Source organism: Genypterus blacodes, unplaced genomic scaffold (assembly GCF_046128005.1).
Source record: "Genypterus blacodes isolate CSIRO-AG114 ecotype Tasmania unplaced genomic scaffold, CSIRO-AGI_Gbla_v1 ptg000067l_1, whole genome shotgun sequence".
NCBI lineage: Eukaryota > Metazoa > Chordata > Actinopteri > Ophidiiformes > Ophidiidae > Genypterus > Genypterus blacodes.
The window spans coordinates 9,653,521-9,681,278 of record NW_027466879.1 but is presented as its reverse complement, the minus strand read 5'-3'; the positions used below and the strand labels follow the sequence as shown (position 1 = coordinate 9,681,278).

At 42.5% G+C, this 27,758-nt stretch overlaps 1 protein-coding gene across 1 annotated transcript; it reads right to left on the bottom strand.

The window, feature by feature from the left end:
• large2 (LARGE xylosyl- and glucuronyltransferase 2) lies at positions 1-25,922 on the bottom strand. The gene is made up of 15 exons (XM_076156026.1): positions 25,623-25,922; positions 15,763-15,984; positions 11,088-11,380; positions 9,934-10,016; positions 8,684-8,807; positions 7,174-7,345; positions 6,835-6,939; positions 6,596-6,708; positions 6,270-6,395; positions 5,806-5,961; positions 5,463-5,626; positions 4,283-4,561; positions 3,611-3,757; positions 3,259-3,454; positions 1-3,153 (listed from the first exon to the last, which is right to left on the bottom strand). The coding sequence occupies exons 2-15, from the start codon at positions 15,860-15,862 to the stop codon at positions 2,956-2,958; spliced, it is 2,256 nt and encodes a 751-aa protein (XP_076012141.1). The 5' UTR covers positions 15,863-15,984; positions 25,623-25,922; the 3' UTR covers positions 1-2,955.
• Positions 25,923-27,758: the final 1,836 nt, after the last annotated feature.

The window sequence follows — 27,758 nt, the reverse complement described above, 5'->3', positions numbered from 1 at the left end:
TTGAAAAAGGGCAAATTTATTTAAAGCACTTACATAGAAAAATATGATTGATTTGAGTCAACAATAATAAATAGAGCGCCTGACGATGGCCAGGCCCTGTCGGTACAACAGTACAATCAATATCCAGTTTCACAATACAGCAAAGGCACTAGCATTTACCGCAGTCAGCACAGTGGATGGAGGAGACATGTTGGATGGCAACAGAACTTCACACACACCAAACAGACTCCTTCATCATCACCACATGCACCATCACTCACCCCACACTCCCAAAATCAAACGCGACGCAACACCATCTTCTACCTCGGAGAACAGTTTTTCCCTCTGATGTCCAAACACAGGTAAAAATGAAGAGAACAAGAGAGTTTGTTTTTTTCAATGGAAAATGGAAATAGTCAAAGTGAAAGTGAAGTATTCAATATTTCGTTATTTTACTTGCCTACATAGCTGTTGGCCTACCACTTGCTCACTACCTTCACATCAATCCAGCTGTGTTTCACAGTTTGTGGATGTTGACAGCTTGATGTAGGTGGCCAATCAGAGCAGAGTGGGCTGTTATTGAGGGGGCCTTAAAGAGACAGTACTGTTGTCACTCAGTATGCTGTCGTGTCATGTTTTTTCTGCATATGAAAGCTTTGCAAAGGCTTAAACACAACTCTAAATGAAAATTAAAAAATTTAACTCTATGTAATATAACCTTTAAATCATCACCATTTGTCTTATTTTGGATATTAAGCGGATATATAACAACGTTCTACTTTATTTGAGCAGGTCTGGATCACAATCTGCATACAGTATGTGGCGGTGTGCTCACCACTTGGTGGCTTTAAAAGAACAGTGAACATATCTCCCAGGGCAGAAACAAATGTTTTGGGTTGAGGACCCATAGCAAAAGTTTAAATGTGTTTCTTGTAAAAAATAAACTTTTTCGGGGAAACAAAAATAACAATAATGACAAATATAAATAATGAAGCCCAATTACAACCAAAATAATGAACGCTATGGATGGAACTAGAGCCAAAACAATTAGCAGATGAATAATTTGGCCATTTGGCAGACAGATACTAAATTTTGATGAATTGTATCATTTGGATTCATTAATATTAATAAATCTATTATTGGTTAAAGTAAAATACCAAACATTTGTTAATTAAATATTTTCAAAAGTCAATACTTGTCTGCATTTCATATCACATATCTCCTACATAGTTCTCTTCTTTCTTTTAAATAGAAAATTTAACTTTGGACTGTGGCATTTAAAACATCTTATAGACTGAATGATAACTGGAAGATAATTAGTGGACAACAAAAACAGTAGGTACAGACTGAGACAGATCATAGGGCTTCACATTTGGAAAAGGAAGAGAGGAAAACACAAGTGAAAAAATGCATCCTCAGAGGAAAATAAATGTACTGTAAATTGTCAAATATAAATGTGTGTGAATCCTTTGGCCTGATGGCGGGACAACCGGAAAGGTCAAGAGGCCATCAAAAACACAGAGAATCGTCCACTGGGAAGCATGAATATCTACAGCTAAATTTAGGCCAATATAAAGATTATTTTTATCCACAACCCATGTGTTGGTCAACAGGATATTGGTCTTGATGGTGAGACTGGAACAAAGGTCATAAAATCATTAGGATTTGTCTTCTGGGGACTAAAATCAATTCCTTTCAGTGATCTTTTTACCATAAGTGGCAAAACAAATGTTACATGACCAAAAAAAGATGGGATGGACGTCATTGTACAGTAGATAGCACGTATTTCCAGTGATTCAGACACAATATTGTTATGCCACAAATACAAAATAACAATACAAAAAACAATCCGGCCCTTCACACAATTGTGTAAGTCTCATTTCAGTGATTCATAACAACTGTCAGTGTTGGTCATGTGACATGGTCCCAATCAGCGATGATTACAAAAATGTAACTTCTTTCGGTAGAATGCATGATGGAACAAAGAGTACATGATTCATTTCTAGTTTCTAATGGGGAAAAAAATGTAACATGTGCAGTTGTTTACATGCAAGCAATGATTTCAACAAAAATGGTAAATGTCAAGCAGTAAGCATGTTGGAGACATGCTATATGATGCAGCTGGATGGGTCAGAGTGCACACACACACACATACACACTCAAACACACTCAAACAAACACACACATACACAGACTCAGATACCTCAAACCCTCAAGATCAAACTTCAAACAACCAGACATAATAGATTTTCTTTAGAGGTCAGAAAATATAGAAAGAAAAAATAAACTGATTCTTGTGTAAAGTTGTAACCAAAACATTTTACACGCCAATGTTCATTAATCATTGGTAATCATGGAAATAAATGAAATGAAAACTGAAAATAGCATTAAATATCTTATTAAATATCATGGAAAATGATAAGGCTTAAATCTTTCTCCAGTTTGACTGGCCTTGGAAAATCTGATTGGAGTGGATTCCTCTCCCTCTTGTGGGATTCTTCTGATTTTCCAAAATGACACAGGTCCCATCATCCAATAGTTTCATGTCCTTGAACTAAATATCCATTAGACGTGTCGTTTGTCTCCTGGAAAAAGCCCTGATTGTCAGAACAAATCAAAACAATATGGGTGTTACTTCCCAACCGTTAAAGCTAGTCTGATCAGTATCCATATTCAGCACGGCAGAATTTCTTCCCAGTTAATCTTGCAGTTAGGGAACTCCGCTGTCATTCCATTAAGTTTGGTATCTCATCTCTGTGTCCTGTCCTCATCGACCTTGAGGAGGAGTCGACAGAGGAGAAGTATCTCACAGGAGCCCAGAGGCTGTTCAAAGGGGGCCATAAAGCTTTCCTCTTGTGTTCTTGGGCTGCAGAGTGCTGCTTCAGTTCATGTCTTGGCTTTCGAATCTCGTCCATCAGGACCTCTGAATTCTGACTCTGGGACGAAGCCTGCTGCCTCCCAATAGTCACTCTGTTTTTAGATGTTCCTCTGGGCCGTGAGGTACTTTAGGGCGGCCGAGCCGTACTTCCTCGACAGGTCTTGGTGGAACTCGTCTTTTAGGGTGTTCAGGCAGTTGCGGTAGCTGGGGCTGGAGCGAAACTTTGAGATGTCAAAGCTGGGAGCGTGGGGCATGTGGATCATAAAAGCGTTGGGGAGGACCATCAGCTCGTACTCCTGGGAGGTGAACAGGGGGAAAAAACGGTAGAGACAGCAAGAAGTAAACCTTAGGGATTATTATGTATAGCATGTACAAAGATTCAGAATATTATTGTACCTTACCTGTGCATCCAGCTCCATGATATGGGACACCTTGTTCCAGCCAAAGCCCACAAAGCGCTGGTCATATTCCGGACAGTCTCGTCTCACCACCACATACGGTTCAAAGTCTGGTTCCCACTCCACCTTATATGGTGTGGTGGCTGTTCGCCATTTAGCATAGTTGGTAGGAGAGTGACCCTTCGGCCACACGTGATACCTGGACAGACAGGAAGAGGGCGACAGGGTGAAAAAACAGTCAATGTATTTATGTTCCTCTACTTGGCTGGCCTCAAGTAGCAACACATTAAGCTGTGTCTATATTTGAAATTAAACACAGTGATCAGTAGCTGAATGTGGATGAGCTATAGGATACCTGAAGGTGTAGAGGGTCCCCATGTCCAGCATGGAGAGCAGCTCAGTTTTGGATTTGGGGAAGGATAGGCGATAACGCAGCGTCTCGAAGGCGGGAACCACCAGAGCCTTCTTAGTGTTGGCCATGTCCAACTGCACCACTGACTTTCTGCAAGGAGAAAACAGAAACTCTGTAGCACAGCATTCATATACAATATGCAAGACTTGACTGATTAGTTCTGAGCCTGATCTACGGAAGCAAGGGTGATGCTTATTTCATAGATTTCTAAGTAGTGCAGTGATCTAGAGGACGGTGCTTCACATCCAGGGGCGATGAATCAGATTTACACCAGATGTTCTTCTCACAGTTCAACTTTCGTGTGCACCATGCAATCCATCAAAAGTGAGTGCAAGCAGCTTTGGAAATACGAGGGATGCAAACTACTCCCTCAAATCTGGGAACATGACTGTTTTTGTCGATTACTTAATCTGTGATTTGGTCAATAACCTTGAAAATGTCACAATCTGTCACATCTGACATATATTATAGTGTTTAATGTTTTGTTATTGTATGTCTTGTGTGTCTTATGTAGGACACTCCGGAACGCCTCTTCGAAAGAAATCTGCTACAGATACAAAATTGCCTTCGCTTGTGTAACTTAAAGTTGTCTGAAAGTGTGAAAGCAGGACTCACCTGAGATAATCATAGAGCCCGTACATCGGCAGGAAGTCCACGTCGGTCAGGAACACGTACGGTGTGTTGGCATTCTTAAGAGCCACATTCCTCACCAGGTTGACTGGGTAGAACTGACCCTCCCTGTAGACAATGTGGTAGCCGACGTTCTTGCGGCTCTTGAGGACCTCGGAGGCCTGAGCGTAGCGCAGGAACTGCTGGGCCTCTGCGTCAGACATGTAGAGAGCCAGACTGATGGGGCCTTCCCAGTGCTTACAGATGGCCTCCAGCATCTGGAGCCTGCAAGGAGAAAGGCAATGGTGACAAGATGATAACAGTGGAGAAGTTATTATTCTTTCTTATTTTGTCGTTCAGAGAAGGACAGGAACGGGGGGGAAGTAATAATAATGTCTGTTTACTCAGATTCTGTATTTATTGTGCTTTTTGTTTCACTACATTGATCTCATTAAATATTGATGTAAGATAAAAATGTGGTATCTCAGCCTTTTTTTTTTTGCTCAAAACGCAATGACCTTAGGACTTCAGAGAGGTACTGTACTGATTAAATAAAGGTTTACGAAAAAGGACATTTCAGCACTTCAGCACTGGAACTTTGCACTCCACTCTTTTGTTTTCAGGCGGACCACTTTGGGTTTTTGAAGGCTGATACCGTTGAGAGTGTTTCTAAACTGAGGCACCTGATATAAAGTCCCAGTAATTAGAAGCTGTTTGATTGATTTCACTCCAACAATTGAATAAAAAGTTAGTATTAGAGTATCAAAACAATATACTCGTTTCCCCAAGAAACTTGTTCTTTTCATGGCATGGTAAAAGCTTTTAGAGTCACAAGACAGTAAAAAATTCCAGACACACTGATACCCGGAGTAACACACTTTTAGGTGATTTAGCAGCTCTTTAAATTCATCTGATGTAGGTTTTATGACAGAATTTTACAGCCTGAAGTCATGAAGCTGTGGAGTAAAATCATTTTTCACCTCTATAATTGACTTTCTGCTATGTGATTTTTATTGAAATACCGATATCAGCCTGACTTATCAGCAAAGCCATACACAGATTGAACCCTCTGCATTTTTAACTTTATTACTGTCAAATGGCAATTAAAGTATGAAAGTATGAAATACGGTAATATAAAGTAAAACAGAGTGTTTCACCATATTAGCAGTGAATTAAAAGGGCGTACCGGTCCATTGAGAGCTGAGCCACCAGTGTGACATCAGTGTCATCCCCAGTGGGCGTGTACTCGTACTGCAGGAAGTAAAGGTGAACTCGATGTACCGTCAGGCGCTCTCGGCGGAAGTCGTAACACTGATCGTCCTCATCCAGCTCCTCCAGAGCCCCCTGCAGCTGAGGGCACACGCACACAACAGCCTTTTCAGTATCCGAGTCCAGTTTACGCATATCTCCTTAGCAATGGAAATTTAAAGGATTTCCTCCTAGCTCGCTCGTTTCAAAGGCAATGCCATTACGTTACATTAGCATGAATCCTCCTTGATTAGGGAGATAAGGGTGTGCATCTTTCTTACCTTGACACTGTCAGGGCTGGCCTGGGTCGGACACCCGAACAGTTCTCGCCTCAGCAGGTTTCCGTCGTACTCGAGGAAGGTCAGATACAGGTTCCTGAAAAACTCCACGTGCTTGTTCTTCACACGCAGCTTCTTAGGAGAGTTCCAGTGGATCACCTGACACCAGAGGGGGGAGTAATTAATTACCTTTTTCATTTACTTAACTTTTACCCTCCACTACTCACACATTTCACCTTTCCTCTTTGATTTGACAGGACATATAGCACTTTCTACATGTTACTAGTTCCAGCAGTTACAACTCAATGAGCAAATTCACACTCTGCATTACACATGAGGTGATGTCTGTCAGGTTAAAATATTGCTCCAAAACTCCACCATGTCTGTCTCAGATGTGCAGCAGGCTGAGCTGTTCCAAGGACAGCCATCTGTTCCAGGCTGCAGGTGTTTACAGAGTGTGTGTGTACCTTGAGGTCAGACACCTCGGTGTAGCACTGCTCAGAGCGAGTGTGGTCAGACAGCTGAACGTTCCAGAAACACGGCAGCTGGTGCACCAGGACCGGGTTCTGCTTGATGAAGGCATTGAAGATGTCCTGCAGGCATCACATCAAATAACTTACTCCCAATACTGAGGAGAAGAGCTAAGCAAAGATTTCACACATAAAATGAAATGCAAAATTTACAAATAATTATCTGTGACTTTTAATTATGATACTTTATTTGGTGTTTTTGTGTGGTTTGTCAATATGGTTGTACCACGTCCACTTCTTGTATTGTTGGAGGTTTTCCTCACCTGATCAGCCAGTGACGTGCTGAGCATGCTCATTAGCTCTCTCTCTGCTGTCAGACGCCACATCTGCTCCCAACCGATTCGCCGAAGACGCTCCAAGTAGAGCAGAATGACTCCTGTAACACATCACAAACAAGGCTCAACAGGATAAAGAGGCTAGCTTTACCCCCTTTGTGTGAACCAGAGAAATCGAGTTTCCTTCAGCGTTTATGTCTGTATCCATGCAGAGAAAAATGTTTTACCTGTGTTGAAGCCTCGCCCCAGTGCAGGCCAGGGTTTGTGGTTTTTCCACAAGTTCCCCAAGTACCAATCACTCTGATTCTCCACCAGACCGATTACCTGCTTGTCTGCAAACACAACAGTCAAGGACAAAAACACACACATCAAAATTATAAATCAGACACAAAGGGAAATTTGCCAACAGAATTAATATTAATAACCTGAATGTTTTCATGTCTCCTGCACACATTTCTTTCATTCTTGCTCTTCAAAGATCACATTAAAGTTTCAACACATTCTGCTCATTCACCTTTCAGGTCTTGAATGTTTTATACTCAATAATAAAATTGAAAATGTCATACCAGCAAACTTCCTAAAAATTCCCCAGAGCTCAGCGATATCAGTGGCGAAGGTGATGTCTGTGTCCAGGACGATGACCTTTGACAGGTCAGAGGGCAAAGCTTTGGTTAGTGTCAGCTTCATCAGGCCGTAAATACCTGAGTAATGCTTGTTGGGGATCCACGACACTTCCGACTGCAAGAGAAGAGACCAAAACCAGTTCAATGTTTTTCTATTCACAGTTTATCACAGTTTCAATCATGTCTGTGTCATTTTTTGTGTCATCATCATTAATGTACAGAAATAACTTTTGTTTGTAAAAATATTGCGATTTCAATCAAAGTTAGTTTTATAATTATTTGGAGAAGGTTCTAGACAATTGTAAAGTCAGCGAGGTTTCTATGAGATATTTATGTTTGATTCAAGTCACACTCACTTTGTAAATGCAAAACATCAGCAATGTTGAAAAACATATACATAAATGATTTAAATAAAACTGAGTAAAAGGAAATTAACAGAACACAAACACGGTAAACATATTCTTCCAAAAAAATGGGTGCTGCTTTTTAGGTGACAAAATTGACGAAAACATTTTTTTTTTTTTTAAATCTAGATGGTTCAAACAGAGGTGAACTGTCTTTTCTTATGGCCATTCCTTATTAGGGAAATGATTTCTATATGTACATGTGATACATCATTTATAATTATCTTCATTACAAAACAGAAGAGAAGACAAAATGTTTTTCAAAAGCTAAGAAATAGATAAAGCATTTGTAGTGGCATCATAATATGTTAAGATGTGGATTCATTCATTAACATGATGATTACATGTCATCATATTTATCTTTATTCATCTTTATATTACTAAATACACAAAAGAAACCCAGATCTATAATAAGGAAATATCCCGAAGGACTATTATCAAGACATGCATGTCATTTTTCACTTTAATGACAAGTGGACATTGATGGAAATCTCTCTTATCACTGATATTTTTTTATCTACAATTTTTGGCCTCTGTTCAATGTTTTTTCTCTGAATGGGCTCGCAGTGGCTGTTAATTAATTCTCTTGATTCGGGTTAATTGGATCTGCGTTAGTGCATCATTTGCAAATATAATCGGCTCAGGGTGATTTTCTGGTGTTTACAGCAAGTTAATGGAAAAGGAGAAAGCAGAGTGACAGCAGCTGCAAACATCTGACAGCACACAAAGAACCATTCAGAGACACCACTGTGAGGGAGAAGAATGTTTGGAAGCTGGAGTCACACACATACACACATACACACACACACAGACAGACAAACAATGCATACAGTGTGACAGAGCCTTCAGTGAGGAAGAAACCAAGGTGGAAAATATCCGTTACCTGCAACATGTCACTTAAAGTAAACATGTGCAAATGTTTTTCTTTATTATGACAATATGATGTCATGTTTTGACTCGGGGCTTACTTTGTCTTTACAGAACGCGTGCTACCATACGTCTTCTGTCTGTGCTGTGTGTTTCAGAGGCTGCTCATGTGTCAGTCTTACCTTGAGTTCGTCTGCATCGTAGAAGCTGACCTGCACCGATGGTACCATCCAGGATTGGAACAGAGAACTCAGGATACGATTGGCTACTGTGTCGGTGATGAAATGGAAGTGAAGAGGATTTCTCCTGGAGAGGTGAAGAAAATGAGAAGGCTGGTGCGTTTAGAGAGAGCTTCTGTCATGATCTGTCATGTCAAGGTACTTTTCTGTTTCTATAGCAATCACTCAATATATTTGGGTACTTTGGCTAATGGCCTGCTTAGCCGACACGTAGCACAGAGACTTTACGGGCAATACTAAAAGAAGTAAGATACAGCAAATTATTAAAATGACACAAAATAGTCCCGCTGCCTCTGTGCTCGCCAAGCAACTGCGCTGCTACCTAAACAACTGCAGTAGATTCAAACCTGCGCGCTAGAGTTACAGTTAACATCCCCATTCTCTATGTCAGACTCCACTAATGGAAGTCTTGTCACTTTTCAGTTTGAAAACCTTCCACATTGTCTTGTCAGGTAAATACAAGCAGGGAATGCTAGTTTATAGCAGCAGTGCTAGTGTGTAGCTAGCTGTGATTGTGACTAAGGGTAAAGATACAAAGTAGCGTGGCTATGTGAAACAGCAGCAAACACCCTATATTGGATGAACAGTCTGTTACCAGTTCAGTTCATTATTAAGAAATTCCTCCATAGAACGTTGTGGTTGACCAATCGGAATTGCCCATTAAAGAGAGCTGTGTAAAAAGAAGACATAATAACACGGTGAAGTTTTCCTGGATAAGCTTTCATCTGGACCCCTGATGGAGCCAAGCATTAATGCAACCGACACCCCCACAGTGTGGTCAACGTGTGGGCTGCGGTGATTCATGCTCAGCATCTCTGTGCAGCCACAGAAACCTCTGCAGCTCAACTGGAAACATTTGACTTTGGTAACTCCGCACAAACAGAGGGGAAAGTTTTCTGTAACTGCAAGGTCGTGAAAAACTCCAGAAAATGTTGATGTATGTTTCCACACACTCACACACACGCCCACGCCCACGCACAAGCACACGCACGTACACGTACACACACACACACACACACACACACACACACACACACGCAAGTACATGCACAACTGATGAACTTTACTGTTGCCTTGTTTTCATCCAGTTGACTTTTTAGTGTGCGTAATGATGTCATATTCCAGGAAACAAATCTCGCTCTTTGAAATGTACATTGAGTTTAAGAAATATGATTGAAAATGAAGCAGCTTACCTGTGAAAGAGGATGGATTTGACCAGTGTGACCACATCTCTGCTGGCGTTGTGACCGGCACACACGCATGCTACGTGGATGAGCTGCAGACACACACACACACACACACAGATACAGAATGTGTTAGAGGCTCAGTGGGCAGCTTGTAGTTTCACCTATAGAGGCAGCCAGAGATGATTCACAGTGTCCATCACAGCATCAGTGGGCTCGTTATAGCTGCATTTACACAACTTAGTCATATCAGTATGACAACTATGAACTTCAACACCTGAGCTGTCAGTTTGTACACCGATGAGTCAATTTTCATCAGCATCAACACACTGCTACTCCCAATTAGTACTGAGATCAAGGAACAGTTTGCATACAGAGTATTTACTTGTGGTACATCTACTTTTACTGAACTTCCCGCTGCACTTCTTGGATTTTCAATCTATTTTTGTGGGTTTTTCACCAGATTCTCTGATGTAAAAATTCATATTTATCTCCTTAAATATGTATGAGTTCACGTCAGCTTGTGTTCAGCCGAACGTCTTTGAACACTTCTGAGCTCAAAGGCAGACATGACATCAAAGACGATTTTAATCTCTGTTTTTTTCACGAGTTTGTATACAGGCTGTGGTGCGGCAGGGTTTGGTGGTATGTGCGCGGTATCCACACCAAAACACGCTGGAGTCAGTGCGTACGATCATATTGCTGCTGTTCCTTTGAGCGACTCTCTGTGAGCTTTAGCTGACGGAGCTCACTTTGACTTGACAGCTGGTTCTACGTGTTTCTGAAACAGTGTTATTTTCTCTATTATAACACCTCAGAGTGTGTTATAGCTTTTTGTCCTGTCGCTGTGTCTCAAAGGTACATTGAACACTTATACTATGTGGTGATGTATTGGCGTTTGTGTTTCAAACAAAGCTGTGGAAAGCCTCAGTCCACTGTCATTTTGAACAAGCTTCCAAAAGTTTAGTTTCTGTGTCTATTATCTGAGTACAAGAAAAGTTTTGGCATTTAAAACGGTTTTCATATGTCAAAATACAACAAAACAGAGCTTCCTCTTGCTCTTGGCTCCTAGCAAGACTTATTTACCCATTCACTGAGCTAAATAAAGGCCCTGCCCACTATTTATGATTGCTGATTGGGTGCGAGCGGCGTTTCCTCCTCACCTCACACTTCTGAACACTGGGCGAGCGAGGACACTCTGTGTGGTTGTTCTTTTCCTCCGCCGTGTTGTCCACATCCTCCGGCCCCGTGTCGGCAGATGCGCCCCACTGCTGGTTGCCGTAGTTACCGTCCGGCAGCGGCTGCCCGGCGGTGCCCTGCGATTGGCTGAGCTGCAGGCGGATTTGGCGGTTCTCCTCCTCGACTTCTCGAACCCGCGACTCTAGGACAGCTCGCTCTAAGACCCTCGCTGCCGGAGTGTCGGCCAGGCAGGGGGCCAGGAGGAGAGATCGACCATCTGAGGGGAAGTGATGTGAACAATGTTATCCATGAGTCACACCTTACAAACATAGCACCATAAAAGGAAATGAAGACGGTTTCTCATCATAATCCTCTACAGGTTCTGCTGTTTTAGCCTTAGAGAGATGATTCCAGATTCTGCTTCCTCATCTCACTTCAGCTCCAAGCTCTGATAGCAGCAAGTGCAAATCTAAATTCAGACTTTGTCCCGTCCCAGCAGGTCTTGAGGCATGACGTCACACTCATGTCCCTCTTGTTATTTTAGAATCTCTACTTCCAACATTTGTTCTGCAGACTTGAGCAGGAGCACCTTGTTCTCAGTCTCACACGTGAAAATTGTCTCATTACACTTCTCCTCTGTCTCCACCTCTCTCCTCCCTAGCTCCTATCTAACAGAGCGGGTGTGAACATTCCCACAGTGCTTCACTTCAACCGCTCCCCCACCAGGGTGTTAATAAAGACTAGGAGTCAGTGCAAAGATGCGCAGATGAGTTTGTGTCATATTAAACGGGTTTCTTGTTTGATACAGAATGCTACAACTTTGGAAGAAAAAAAACGACAGTAGTTAAAGTCTCAATAGCCTCAACTATATCGGTAGTTCAGAAATACTGTCTATATTTCACATTGCTGAGGGCTACTGGAGCCCTCGCAATAAATGGACTGCAAAGAAAAAGCTCCTGTTCCATATATTCTTCACAAATCCTCCAGTTAGCAACCAGTTGTTATAACGTCTATCAGCCCCAGGACTGTTTTCAGATACTTGGCTTGAAACTTTTGCCTCTCTGTCTAACTGAACTCTTGTGACTTTTTAAAATATTAAACCCATAAATATTAATGCTACAAAACCAACCCCAGACAAACGAAAAGCAACATTCACCATCTAAGTTTATGTGCTTAACACATTTTTGTGTGCAACCAAACGAAAGAATTTATTTGTATGGAAATTCTCTTACTAAAGTGATTATTCACGTTTAGTATTGTCCGCTTTGAATGTAATAGTAATGTTTTGATGGACGTACATTCTATGTGGATGATAATAACTGGAAAACATTGCACATTGCGGCAAACATACACACTCCAGGTCTTTGTGGGGTAACGTGGGTTGAATACAGGGGCGATTGTCAGGTTGTTGTCCAGTCAGGTGCGGCCCTGGTGTGACATTAGGCCCAAAATGTAAACGTGACACAGATATATTAGAAAGCAAGGCCACTTCGGGACTCTGAGCCTCCTCCACCCCCTGGCATTTGCGTCACTTGCTCCAAGCAGGAACAATGTCTTTTGCCTGAGAGAAAGTTGCCTTTGTGCTGGCTCACACACACACCGAAAAAAGCAAAGTAACACACTCTGTGTGTGTGTGCGTGTATTCCTCTTTGTTTGGCACTGTGATGTGTCGTGCCGCAGTGTGCAGGGTGTACTGTGAACCAGCTAACGCATTTCCTGGTATGGGTTCTTAAAGCCCTGAGTGGTTTGATTGTTTTTGAGTTTTGTTGTTTGCCTTGTTATGAAAATGTAAAAAACTAAAAAAGCAAGGACAGAAAGTCAATAAATAAAAGCTGAGGGTTGTAATTTCTTCTTTATAAGAATATCTAAATTCACCACAAGCTTAATGAAGCATGCGTGCACACACACACGTACACAAACTTACTAATGCAAGAGCTTTAGTAGGCAGCAGATTTGCCAGCTGCCTCTCATGTAAACAAGCCAACATGCAGGCACCAACCCAAACTAAATGTTCACTGTTTATGATCTCTCCCTCTATCCGCTCCTTCGCCTCTCTCAGTCAGTTTTCTTTTTCCTTCGGTCCATCCCTATCTTCATCTCGCTCCCTCTACCCCTCTCTTTGCTCTGCCTCTTCCGTCTCTTTCCCTCCCTCTGCCTCTCATTCTGTCTCTAGATTCAACTATTCCCCCGCCCTCCCCCGCTCTCTCTATCTTCCATCTCACTACATTTGCCTCTCCTCTCATCTTTCCATCTCTGTTCCCCGTCCATTCTTCCACCCCTTTGTCTCCATCTCTTTCTTTTCTCCTAATTTTAATGTAGTTGTTTTCTTTTTCTTTCATTCCCTATTCAGCCACCATCAGCCTCCCTGTGAGAGCAGCAGCTGGTCTGCAGCTGAAGTGAAGCATTCTGGGAATGTTCACACCCTCATCTTGTTCATGCAAGGAGAGGCAGAGACAGAGAGAGAGAGCCAGTCAGTCAGTCAGTCAGTCAGTCAGTCAGTCAGTCACATATTCAGCACCTTAGAAGCAGCAAACTGCTTATTCATGAAGTGATGCGCTGCTGCTCTGAGCATTAAAGCTCACAAAATCAATCACTGTTCACTGATACACTGCACCACGACAACTCATCAGTCATCTGTGTGGTTGTGAGTGTGTGTACATGTGTGTGTGTGAGAGAGAGAGACATAGAGAGAGAGAGAGAGAGAGAGAGAGAGAGAGAGAGAGAGAGAAAAAGAGAGAGAGAGAGAGAGAGAGAAAGAGAGAGTGAGCATATTAGCATATACCCTCTGCTATATATATGTATATATATAAATGTGTGTGTGTGTGTGTATACACACTATAGCGTGTACAGATTACACTATAGCAATGAGGAATATAACACACAGTGAATATGGAGCCTTTAAGTCCTTATCCACGATTACAGTAATCAGTGTGATTAAGGGCTGAGACACACAAAGGAGCAAACTGCTGCATAGTGCTGCAAATCCTTCAGAACCACAACTTTGGATTTGTGGTACTTTTTCCAATACCTTTTAGTTCATGAGACAAAGCTCATTACACAACCATAAATGTGTGAAGAGTTTGTCTAGGAGGCTTATTGGCCTCCTGTTGCCCCCTGCCCAGATGTTCAAAAATGCGACCGTACTATCTCTCTAATTGCAAATTAAGTGGCATTTGCTGTAATAATCATAGAATGTAATGTATTATTGATATAATATGAAATAAACGCCTGATGAAAGCAGGTTAGATGTATCCTGCAGGCTTATGATCATCACATATATGATGAAGATGATGATGAGTTCTGAGCATCGCACACAAAGAAGGGAGCACGGCTGTGAAACATTACTAAATAATTCATATAAGGTCAAACTACTATAGGTTCTAAAATAAGCTGAAATGTTATGATCGTGTAGTAATTGGCCATCAGACAGCAGATGAGTCAGCTGTTTGTGTTTTCACAGTGGAATGTGTTTGTGTTGATTAAAGCTCTTCCAGGAAAAAGCTAAGATGCCGTGGCAGGGAGATTCTCAGAACTACACCCTCTGCTGCCGCCATCCAAACCAAAGTGCTGACGAAGCCGAGCGGCGCGGCCTCAGAGGCTCTCTGAGACGACGGGATGAAAAATCACACTGACCAGAAAAATAGAAGCCATGTGTTTAAAAATTGAGCATAATTGTGAGATGGATGGAAACCGAGCTGAGCTGCAGCAAATGAACCATCTCATCATTTATGTTTTCTGTCCTGGTCCAGCAGAATCCTGACCAAGGAGTCCAGACCAAACCCGCAGCGCCACTCTTTCATTATAAATCAGTGTTTCACTTTTCAAACTCAATATTTATGAAAATTACACAGTAGGTATATTCTCAAATTCAATCGGTGGAAGCAGAAAGTGTCTGGCATCACATGAGCTGGATCCATTTTCACCTTCTTGTGCACAAAGCTCTGACAGAGGACCGACTGAGGACCGACATGGGACCGACGGAGACCCGACGGAGACCACATTCTGGCAGAACGAGTGGGGAGGATTAAGAGTAAAAGTATCCAAACCACAGTGGAAATATTGGGAAAGAGGGTTTTCATGTCCGATTCCCCAGTTTGGTAAATACAAATTAGTTAGTTGTGTCTGTCTCTCTATGTGTGCAGGTGGTGTGGGCGTGGCTTTCTGTGTGTGTGTGTGTGTGTGTGTGTGTGTGTGTGTGTGTGTGTGTGTGTGTGTGTGTGTGTGTGTGTGTGTGTGTGTGTGGGCGTGTCTTCCTCCCTTGGTACTGTGTGGCTTCTTCTCTTCTTAGAATTCCATGAATTTCTTGTTTTCCTTGCCAAGTATTGGATTCTTGTGTTACAGACCACGTTTTGTCTTGGCCCTTTTTTTCTTTGGCCCAATTCTCTTGAATCCTGCATGCCTCAACTGCATGGGCTTGTCTCTGTCTCTGTGTGATCCTGTTAGTGTGTGTGTGACCTTAACCTGCAACGATTTGGATTAAAGCCTGCCGTTACTTTTACACAACTGCTACTGGTTCGTGCCTGAATTTGGGTTCTGCCTCTACCAATCGAAACAAAAACACCTAAAAGGTAAACGAATGTAAGAAAGATCGGAAGATAGGGGGAAATAAAAGAGAGAGAGAGAGAGAGAGAGAGAGAGAGAGAGAGAGAGGAAACTCACTCTCCAGGTTTCCGGCCAGCAGGTAGAGCCAGGTGAGCAGGACGACAGCCGTGAGAGACGCCACCAGCAGCTTCAGACGCCCGCGACACAGCAGGTGCATGATGGGACGGCAGCACAGAGGGGGGTTTGAGGGTCAGGGGGGGACGGGGGGTCAGGGAGAGGGGGTGAGGGGGGTTCAGGTCGGGCTTAAACCCTCGTCAGGCCCCTGCAGCATCCTTTCATCTGAAGGGAGAGAAAGGAAAGAAGGTCAGAACAGCCAAACCGGAAATTGAGGATTTTTATTACACGTGATATATGACTGTAGAAAGTGTTCACTCTCTGCTGGAGAAAGGAGAGAAATGAAAGAAGGAAGGAAAACCAAGGAGATAATATAGAGAGCAAGCTTAAAATTAGGGAACAAGGACAAAACATAAGGAAGAAAGAAAGAGGACTACATTAAAGGAATGTGTTCGGTTTATTCTCCTTGTTTGAGCAGAATTGATGTTTCTGAGACGACAGCGTTCAGCTTCAGGCTCAAAGTGGCGTCACTCCGAACAAATGAGGAGAAATGATTCTTAACTGGTTTGATGTAACGAGGCGAAGATGAAAAAGTCATTCTCTTCACATTTACAGCCTGTAAACATCCACGTGTGTGTGTGTGTGTGTGTGTGTGGAGCCTGCCTGTGTTTTACAGTATAATTAATTAATCCCACATTAACAAGCCAAGAGTGGAGGAAGTTTTAACCCTCTGCAGACTGAAGCCAATTTTAATATTTTACTTTTCATTTAATTATCTTGCACTTTCCACAAAGAGCTCCACCGTTAAATATCCATGGCAACAAATCTGTCCTTTCTTTCTTACTTGGTTCGTCAAACTCTTGATTCATTAAACAATACAAGAGCGAAGTAACTAAGAACATTTTTTTGCCTAAATTTGGTTGGTTTCATTCTTGGTTTCATATTTTCTGCATAATCAAAACAAATATCTGGGAGGGGAATACATGTATGATATGATGAATGTATAGAAAAATGATATTACTTGATGCTACTAAAAAATAGCAAATAAAAGAAGCAGGGAACGATTTCTAAAGAAAATCTACCAAAGCCTTTTTTTTAAAGAAATTCAGTGAAAATGAACAATGGTCAATGGACACAAACAAACTTGCTGAGACGGTCACCCAGTCACCATCTTGTGCATAATTTCCCCCCAATTCCAATAAACAACATATTGCATAGAAGAAGCTTTGGAGATGAGCTGAGTGAGGACGGAGCGAAGCGGTGATAACTGCGGCTGAAAATGAAAAAGCGACAGGCGCGCTGTTCTACCGAGACAAAACACAGTCAGCCAAGAAACACAACAGCCGGGTGAAACGATAAAGAAAAAGACAGCAAAAAAAACAATGTATCTCTCCGCGGACAGAAACAGAAAAGAAGCCTCAACTTCACACCTTCACTGCTCAAAGAAGGAAACATGTTTGCTCTGTTTCAACCGGCTGGCTGGAATGAAAGACTTAACATGAAGCTTTGTCCACCCATCCATCCTTCCATCCCCCTCCTGCCCTGATTAGAGTCTGGGTCAAGAACCTCCTGAGTAGAGACGCCTCAACCAACTCAACATGGCTTCATTCATTGTAAAGGAGCAGTAGATCTCTGTTCCCCAACAGAGAAAACTAATTTCAGCTGCTTGTAGATTAAATGTCATTCTTTTGGTCACCACCCGTGTAGTGTTCAGGGTCACAGTTCAAAGTTGGAAATCGAGGAGTAGCAAACACTGAGAGATTCACACACCTCTCTGTAATCTCACACTCCATCCTGCCTCCAACTGTGCACAAGAGAGATGCTTAAATGGGTGATATGACATATATTTACTGTATATTCGACATTCAAAATAGCCAGAGAACCTTACTGTGGACTCAGGGGGGACGATCTGCCACCGCCTGTCACCGTCCCATAAACCTCAGAATCAGAGGTGCTGACCTTCATGGCGGCCAGTTCACGGTTCATGCTGGAGGTCACAGATTGATGGAGCCAACAGAAGTGAACATTCTCCAACCCTTGACCCTTGCCTCAAGATTCAGTCCATGACAATCACAAACATCCTTTATGTTATTAAAAAAAGAAGAAGAAAGAAATGAAATATGCTGACATTTGGAATTGTTGTGCAATAAGCAATAAGAAGTCCTTTACTCAACAGATCTAGACAAATCTTCCCTATTTTTGAGCTAGGGTTAGCGTGTCCACCGAGCAAGCAGGCCAACACGCACACACACACACGCTCCCCTCAATGACTTACATCATTACATTACTCATTTAACATCTAATTCATTAAAAATCCAAATGAATGGACGCAGAGAATGAACGAATGGATGAGGAAGGGAAGCGGGAGGCGAGTAAAGAATCAAAGTGACCTAATGTAAATGCAAATAAACGGACTGCAGCAGCGAAGACACTTTCAGCTCATTAAACCGTCACACATTAGTTTTATTCATATAATAACTGTCTAAAGCCAAATGTGATGCATCGTTAACTGCTGACAGTATGCGACCAAACGTGGAAATAGTTACTTAAAAAAATATCACAATTAGCGTCTGGAAATGCGAACCAAAAAACGACCCGCCACCAACGGCGAGGCTGAGGAGTGACCATTCAGAGGACACAGGGATGATTTATGAGTTAATTAGCAGGGCTGATGTATGCAGAGAGCATTGTTAAGAGCGATGAAAGGTGCTGAGAGAGAGAAAAGAGGAAGAGAAAGGTGCTAAACAGAAAATAAGAAGAAAGAAGAGAGAATCAGATAGGAAATCAGAGGAAAGTAAAATAGAGACGCAAGTGAGAGTAAAGGAGGAAGTCAAGAACACGATGAAAAGAGAGGAGATAGGAGAGGGAAAGAAAGGAAGGAAGGCACAAGAGAGAAGGGGAATTAGGAAATGGCAACAAAAAGACGAAAGGTAGAGGGAGTAAAAGGCTGATTTGTGGCTGTGTGGGTGTTTTGTCCTTTTAGCCCTTTTACACTGCTAAACCCAGAGAGGAAATAAAAGTGAGGGGCATGGGCACTAAAGAGGAGTTTAACCGGCAGCCTGAGAGGATTCTGCAGCAGCAGCACAAAATCCTCACGCTTCTGGGCTGTAATTGTAGCCGTAAAAAGGAAGCGGGAGAGTAGAGATATGAGGAGGAGGCGCCGGAGGACTGCGGCTCCTCGGTCATCTAATCAGAGCTGAGGGGATGGACGCCAGCGTGGGCGGCACCACGGTGGAAACGCGACAAAGTTGTTCTCCCAGTGGCTGTAAATTTAAGGATTTACAGAAAGCAACCATTACGGGATCCACAGATTTACAGTTTGGAAAAGAGATTGATATTGTTACAAAATAGGAATCCTTGAGGGAGGGAAATGTGACTTTATAAAGTATAAATGTGTTAAAAGGACAGGGAAGTCTCTCCTGCTATCTGTCAGAATAATGTGATAATGCAATTAAGACCTGAAAGCAATATGGAGGTCGAGCGGCCGGATGCTTAGCGTCCGTGTCCTCACTATAGTTGAAGGGCTTCTTAGCAGTGAGCTAATCATGGAGGGAGATAAGACTGATTAACTGAATAATCAGCAACCACTTCCTGCATTAAAGGACAGAGAGACGAGTCGCAACGAACAATCAACTCTGCTGGCTCTGTCTCTTAACCTGACTGACACACATGCACACACACACACACACAAGTGCACCTGTGGACCTGCTTTAATGTCGACATTTAAGCGGAAGAAAACTATTAAGTGCTTTATTTTAGTAACACCACAACAAAGAAAGTCTTAACAATGACAAATGACAAATTTGAATCTACAAAATAAAAGAGCTATTCTATGGATGTGTCTTGCTGGATGCATCTGTACATGAACCTGATTCTGTAGGTTGACATCAGGTTCTGACAGCAACTAAATCAGTACATGCAGACAATCTCTTTCTCTCTCTCTCTCTCTCTCTCTCTCTCTCTCGCTCTCTCTCTCTCTCTCTGTGTTCCAGCCCACTGCCATAGGTGACAGAGACATGAAACTGATTCCATTTTATAATAGAAATCTCCTGCTGGGTGTAAAAGGACAAAAGTCTGCTGTAAGCAAACTGTTCACACGCACAAACACACGTTAACAATAATCCTCTTATATCCTGCAGCTTTGTATTAAGAGCTTAATTTACATTAAACCATTTTGGAGCTTGGTAGGAGGACGTCATGTTAGCTGTTTATTTGTTTTAATGTTGTCTTTTTTCACTCAGGGATTAAAATGAGTCCATTACTTGCAGACACACTGAGCTTCATACCTGACAGAGAGCAGACGCAGACACATCTCAGCCCGTCGGATGCTGACATTATATGTAATGTAATTGTTTTCCCAAAGCGTTGCCATTCTGTCATTATTGCAATTGCATATTGAGTCTGAGTTTGTAAGCTTCAGTGAATCTTCCTGTATACAAACTTTTGGCAACGTTTTAGCTCTGAAATACAACTTTTACAGGTGAACAAGTACAGGTCTCAGTGTTATTATGGACACACGCACACGCACACGCACACACACACACACACACACACACACACACACACACACACACACACACACACACACACACACACACACACACACACACACACACACACACACACACACACAGTGCCAAAGCTCTATTATTCTGTCATTGTCCTGAGAAGAATGATGATTTGGGGTCCTGACCTCCAACATCATCAAAGCCTTAGAGAGGATCATGATGGAGGAGCTACGCAGGGAGGTGGCACCATCTTTAGACCTCTATCAATCTGTGTGCCGCACAAACGGAGTGCTTACACAGCCGTTTCCACTATATTGCACATTTAGTTCTCCATTTTTGGACCAAAATCAAGCTGTAACTAATTTCCTGTTTCATAAACCTCTGTGATGACCACAATTTATATGTTAACATCCAGGAATGAGAGGAAATTGTGCTGGAACCCAGTGTTATTGCATAGGTGAGTTCACATGTATAGCTCTGGTGTCCATACGGATCGTAACCTAATGTGGTAACCCCATGTGGCTAACATCTGTATCCACTAGCAACTTCATTTCCTCAGAAGGCTGCGGGTTTATAGTGTTAGTATGTTAATTTTCTATAGAGCCGCTGTAGAATCTGACATGCGTTATGACATGACAATGTAATTTCCCAAATTCTCAATCTGATAAAGATGGCAAGAAAAATTATGGAGATTCCTGACATCCTCAAACAGTCCATTATCCCACAGACTGGCATCGCATTATCCGATCTCTCTCGTGTATTGAACTATGCGTTAATGAAGTCTGTTAAGAGGTATATGGCCAATCTGTGCCAGCACAATCACTGTAAATGCTCATTTGACCCTCTATCAGTTAAATCAATCCACAGGCAAATTGAGATGCCAACTGTGGGCTCGTATTTATCCACAGTGCTTGACAGGTGCATGCTTGGTTTGTACAATTGTATCATTGAACTGTGTGTGATGTTTGCAGATAAGTTAAGGCCGATCAGTGAATGATGCATGCTGGGAATGTATGCTTGTAATTTATTTGATAGTGTGTGTCAGTCCTTAACCTTGACCTTGAGTCCAAAGGGAGACAAGAACACTAACACAAAACACCTGGATCATCTGAATCCTAAATACAAAGAGTGTTCAGTACCTCGCATTCTGTATGGAAAACACCGTGATGGGATTACGTGTAGTATCTGGGGTGTGAAGTGTGTGAAGCATTTCAGGGAAATGTTTTTTATGTTATATGGGTGAAGGTCGTTGTTAATTAAGTTAGTGACATCGTTAGTTAGCTTCATTTGTGCTTCATGCTCATAGCGTTTGTTGGATAATTAGGAAATTGCTTTGGAAAATAAGCATTTGTAATATTTAAGTCTAATGAAGAGCAAAGAAAGAGAGAGACAGAGAGAGAGAGAGACAGAGAAAAAGGGAGAGAGAGAGAGAGAGAGCACTGTACTGAAGGTGAATTCCTATTTATCCAGCAAATGAAATGGAAAGGTCACAAACCCCGCTAATCCTTCCTCATCTTACACTGATAAATCACAAAGAAACACACTCAACCCCTCAAAGTAGGCCAGCACAGCCCTGCAAGCTGACAATACAGCAGATTAAGTCGAGCATGCCTCCATAATATAAAGCAATAAGAATAAAATCACATAGCAGGAAATGATGCCGCTAAACCCATTCATTGGAATGAGAGGAGGGAAGGGAAACAGTGAAAAAAGGAGACAAGTATCCAGAATGCATGAGGTTGCTGGTGTGAGACATTCGGAGGACATCATGAAGAGAGCGATCCATCTCTTTATTTTTATCTTTGTGATGTTGGAAGAATTTCAATTACATTATATAATTGCACTCAAGAGGTGATTAGATTTTTTTGCAGCAGATCTGAAGAAGAATGAGAAGAAAGCAGTGACAGACGTTTTTGTGTATTTGCCAAAAACAAGACAGCAATCCTCTGCAAATGAGCCCATTTATGCTACGATGCTACGACCAGCAGCTGCAGTTTAGCCCTCATCCAGATATTGATCCAGATCTGTCAGAATCTGGGACAGCACTAACATTAATAGACTCCATGTAAATAAACAAATAACATGAAGCTACCATGAATATGTAGCTAAGATGATGCAGAGGTGCTGACTGGAATAAAGCCACATGTGGCAATTAGTGTGCATGGGGACAACTTAGCAGATGAGCACCAAGGTTGTGATGAAAAGGAATACCACAGAAAGAAAAACACCAAGCGTTGTGCTTGGACCTCTAATTAGAGGATTCCAATGCCTGCGCCCTTTAATCTGACTCTTGTTGTAATATTAGTATTTTGCATGTTTTCCTGGATTCAATTCAAATTTACACCTACAAAGCACTCAACATTCTTTCCTCCTCTTACATTTCAGAAAACTTGTTCACTCTCACATTCTCCTCATTTGCTGCTTTACTGTCCATTCAAACTTTCCGTTGTAACCCAGAGATTACATATAACATGCGGCCCACACACACACACTCCCCCTGTTTCTACAATCACGTGTGTATGTGGTATGTAGCTCATTAAGTCTGTGTCTTCCCTGAGTCTTTTGTCTTTATATCTTGTGTCTCTTTTGTTGCTGAATTGCTGATTGTGAATAGACCTTGAACCAAAGAAAGACACTACAGTATATAAGAGATCATATAATTAACTCCCATGTTCCAAAGCAGAGCACAGGTTTCAAGACAGTACACCACAGAAATTTACTTGCATGGTCTTGACACATGCTACTGGTAATGTGTCTAAACATTTAATCTGCTTTATTTAGTCGTCAAAGTTACATTATTGCCCTGTAGCAATGTTGAGCAGTTCAGAGAAACAGAGAATGTTCTGGAAGCTCCATCATGTTCAAGGACTCTCTGATATGTGAAATGTTGAGGGTCTTTGGACGAAAAAACATCAGAAAATTAGAGTACCGGAGATAAAGAATCAGCAGAGAGAAATCAGCCTTGATCCCAACAAGAGGGTTAGTAAGTAAGTATCAAATCCAGTATCCAAAGTGGTAACTCGCAGGTGTTTCAGTTATTTATTTTCCGGCATAATCTCCTTGCAGTACGACTTTATACCAGGATCATCATAGAAGAAGAAAACTCCCACAGCTGATTTGGCGTCTGAGGAGGCCAAATCAGGGGCAAAGAGTGAATGCTGAACTAGTTCAAAGCCACAGCCGTGGGAGCAGCAGGCAAGCAATGTAATCAATGCACATTGATCTGTTTGGACACTACCGTCATCATCATCATCATCATCATCATCATCATCATGAAAGGCCGAGTTGACTCATTTTGAGGCCTGAGCTGTGGCGCTCAAGAGGCCTCCGGCTCTGTCTCACGCATAAACACATGTGCCTTCGCTATCGATCTCGAGCCAGATGAAGTTCAGCCAGCGTATCAACTTCATCATCAGGACAAGGGGCGTCGCCGTGACAACAAGACTGCACTCAATACTCAGAGTATTTGTTGCTACTGCGTTCATCACGGTGTTCTACGCGTGTGCCCATTCGAGGAAATGCAAGCAGAGGCACCATACTCCCATTAAGACGATTCAGTGCCTTAATAAATCGTTTTCCAATCGCAAAATCTATGCCTGTTACTCAGAGAAAGTACACTTCCATTTGTGTCAATCTTGAGGTGTTTTCATTTTGAAAAAGCTGCCTTACTCACAGTGTGGTCGTATAGAGTGTTAAAGTGCATGTACGTGCTGATGAATGACAGCAAGCTAAACCATTATGGCACCATTAGTCTGCGTGCTGCTGTAACCTGATCGTGGTGGTGAGGTGAAGATCTTCACTCAGACAGGATTCACTGTTCGCTTTGTTCCTCGTTTAGAAAATTGTCTGCTTTTTAAAGGCACCAGACAGGACGCGACTGAAATAAAAGTGCTATTTTGTGAAACGCACGTGAAGCGACGGCTGTAACAAAGGTTCAAACTGATAAATTTAATAAAAAGGCAGCAGGACTGTGACGTTTTGACGAAACAGAGGCGTGGATACCTAAGGAGAGGACGAGCTGAGAGAACAACGGGCCTGATAGAGTTGGATTAAATGTGCACCATGAAAGCGCCATTCACAGACCTGAATGAAGGCTGCAGACACTCACACACACAGCTTGTTCCTCTAGCTCCCACACACCTTCATGCTCTCCATTTTGCTCACTCCAGAGGTGGGAAACACAATTACTGGAGTCACTGCATGCTTAAGGGCACTGTTGAACGCCTGGTACTTCATTAGTATTTCCATTTTAGAAAGTTCCTGCTTTTCCTCTGCTGGAAATAGAATGCTATTTACTCTACCAGATTACATAAAGGCTGTGATACTCCTAACTATGCTTTGGTTACATCATATTTCAGCTATTATCTAATCAGTTTATTCAACATATAGAGGAGGAAGAGATCCTTCAGTTGATAGGAAAGCTGGAAGTTTCCTTAAAGAACTGGAGATGCAGGGTTTTCTCACCTGACTGAAAACCTTCTATCTCCTATTTCATTCCATTTCATGTGTCCAGTGTTTGGAAATTCTGATTATTGCATCAGGTCTGTAAATGCATTATCTAAGACCGATAGGAAGATTTGATACTAGCTCAATCCCAAACCTTACTTGTTTTGGACACACAGTAGGTGGTACTGTCTAAAAATGTGTGATACCAGATTGTTCAAAGCTCGACTCATAGTGCAAATAGGTAATGTGTAGAGAGTATTGACTTCACGTAAATGTACCCATCGTCATATATATCCTATCATGGACTATCACCAGGTGAAACTTGGTCCAGATCCAGACTCATTTTAAAAGCTGCTGTTTCATACAGCGGCCTGATTTTTATTGCAGCCATTTTTTCTCTTTCTTGCATCCATCCATCCATTTTCCACTTGTCAGCCTGCAAAGCAGAGCGGATCAGATTTCCTTCACCTTGGCTGCCTTCTCTCCAGTAGGCAGAGAATACAGAGAATATATAGAGGCAACCTGAATAAAACCCCACGCCATCTCAACTGGCTCCTTTCAATGCGAAGGAGCTCCAAGCGGACAACACACATTAAGTCAAGAGCTCATCTGCCTTGGTGGAGGCATGTGATGTTGTTAAAGAGACCCGTGAGTTTAACTTTCTATTGTACTTTGAAATGAAAAACGGATGAGATTATATCTTTGTAATACTTGTTGCATGTATCACTTCCTCGTCCACTGCAGAGATCTCACTGCAGCCTCTGAGCTTGTACACAACTAAATCCACAACCACACACAAACAGAAAGTCAAGAACACACACTGTGAGTGCACAGTAACAGCTGGGAACACACAAACACACGCTGCTAAAACTGAGCCTGCAGCAGCGACCTTTGCCCCCGTCTCCCTACCTGATTGTTTCCTCGCCAGCGCTCGGTGAGATCTTAACATGTGGCAGCAAGTCCAAGTTCAGCTCCGAGGAGGGAGAATACGTCAGCTTTACTCGTCTCCTCTGAACTCCTTCTTCTCTGCCTTCTCTCCTAATCCTCTGCTCCCCCGCTCAACTCCGTCCCGGGATCCTTCTTTCTGTCTGCCACACAGACCTTCGTCCCGATTCTTCACCTCTGTCCCTGCATCAGTCCCTCCCTTCTTCCTTCCTTCCTTATCCTGCACTCCTCCCACTTCTCCTCCTCCCCGTGCACAAACATGCCGCAAATCCCCTCCAACTTCCAAGGGGGAGGCTCTGATTTCAGCCCCCCTCCCTCATATTTTTCTCTCTGCGCTGTTGCTGAAAAGAGTTCAGCTTGGTGACACAGTCAGACAGATAGGAGGAGAAAGGTGGAAAGGGGAGCAATAACAGGGAGAGGCAGCAGGGAGAAAGGAGAGGTGTCACCTTACACACTGTTAACCCTCAGAGACACAAAAAAGGGTCTTTTTTCAGCTGAGGAATGCAAAGCTGGCAGGCACAGATATATACACGTATTGATGACACTGAAAAACTTCGTCAAGATCAGATTATTTTGCTCACTGCAGCAAATAAGGTCCCTAAACAAACTGACAGAGCTTTCAAGTTAAGTTCCAGTTCGGTGAATTTGCACCATTCAGTACTTTGACATGCACTCCATTTTCTAAGCATTCATGATATGTTGCTTGATTGCAGTATGAGAGGTTTAAATGCCATATTAAATCCATTAAGCATTTAGATATTGACATGACATTTGGAAAAGCTGATTTCTTGTGTTAATCGCAGTGTAAGCAAAGTGTTTAAGTGCCTGAAAAAAGCAGCAGTGAAAAGGCAAATGGGTTTTTTCTACTGCAGGTGAATCCTTAATCAACATGTGGGAGTTTATGCGTGAAAACGGCTCTGGGTTAATATAAGGGACATTTTCAGGAAAGTGATCGCACTGAATCAGATAAAGCTTTCAGTGGTAAATGGACTGTACTTATACTTCCATCCAAAGCGCTTTACCATGACCTCACTTTCCCCTTTTAACAAACAATCGCCAACTTCTCACTGATATGATAAATGACACTTGTTCAGACAGGACACACAAGGCCTGGAATGTTTCGCTCTGCAGACCATTCTGTTAGCTAGCGACTGAGTGAGCTTCCTAGCGTGTTAGCTTATGCTCGTAGTTAGTCAGGGAGCTTCTGATATCAACCATTATAGTAGAAAGTAATGAATTATATGAGTTTTACAGTTTATAGGATCCATCATTTTCAGTTCAGTTTCTAGTTTTTAGCAGATAGTGGCAGGATAATTTTGTCCAAATCGATTAAATTCTTTCCAATTATGCAGAGCAAAGCATTCTGACTCATTTCACATTGTGTCTGCCTCCTCCGTCACGCTGAGGAAGACACCTGGAGTCACAGCCAGTGTGCTGGTTTGCGGTCTGTCTTGTTGCTGTTGGTCTTTTCCTTTCTTGCGCCTGGAGCCGCGCAGGTAAGTTCCGTATTAATATGCGCACACAGGCGTTTCAGAGCGTATGATTAATTGTGAAAATGCAAGTCCACATTTACTCTGGCGTGCCCTGAGCTCTGAGCGTTATGGGGGGTGGGGGGGGGGAGGAGGCGGGGGCGGCAGCGTTGTATAATTACAGGGGACAACAGACATGCTATGTTTGGCAGAGCAGGGCAGCGAACCAGCCGCAGCACGCCGCATGCCTCAGCTAATGAAGCTCCGCCAATAGATCCTTCATTAAGGGTAGCAGTATCTGCAGGGGATCAGCGGGGAGGTTCCTGAGCGGCTCTGCTGAAGGACTTACATCTCCTCAACACTCATCTCCGCTACCGGAAAACACTTGGGAAGTCGCCGCCTCGGGGGAAGATGATACAGGAGCAACACAGATCATCCATAATCATTTCCTGTACAGGTTTTTTACTTTCCCGCAATTCACAAAAGGAGGTGAAACAAGTAGACTAACACACGTGTTTTAGTTGGATTGCAGCATACGGAACAAAGCACAACGAGGGAAATTTAATTATAGCTGCGACTAGCAAAAAAGTGACCATGCAGGCCTCAGTCTCACAGTGCAGTGCGGAAGAAG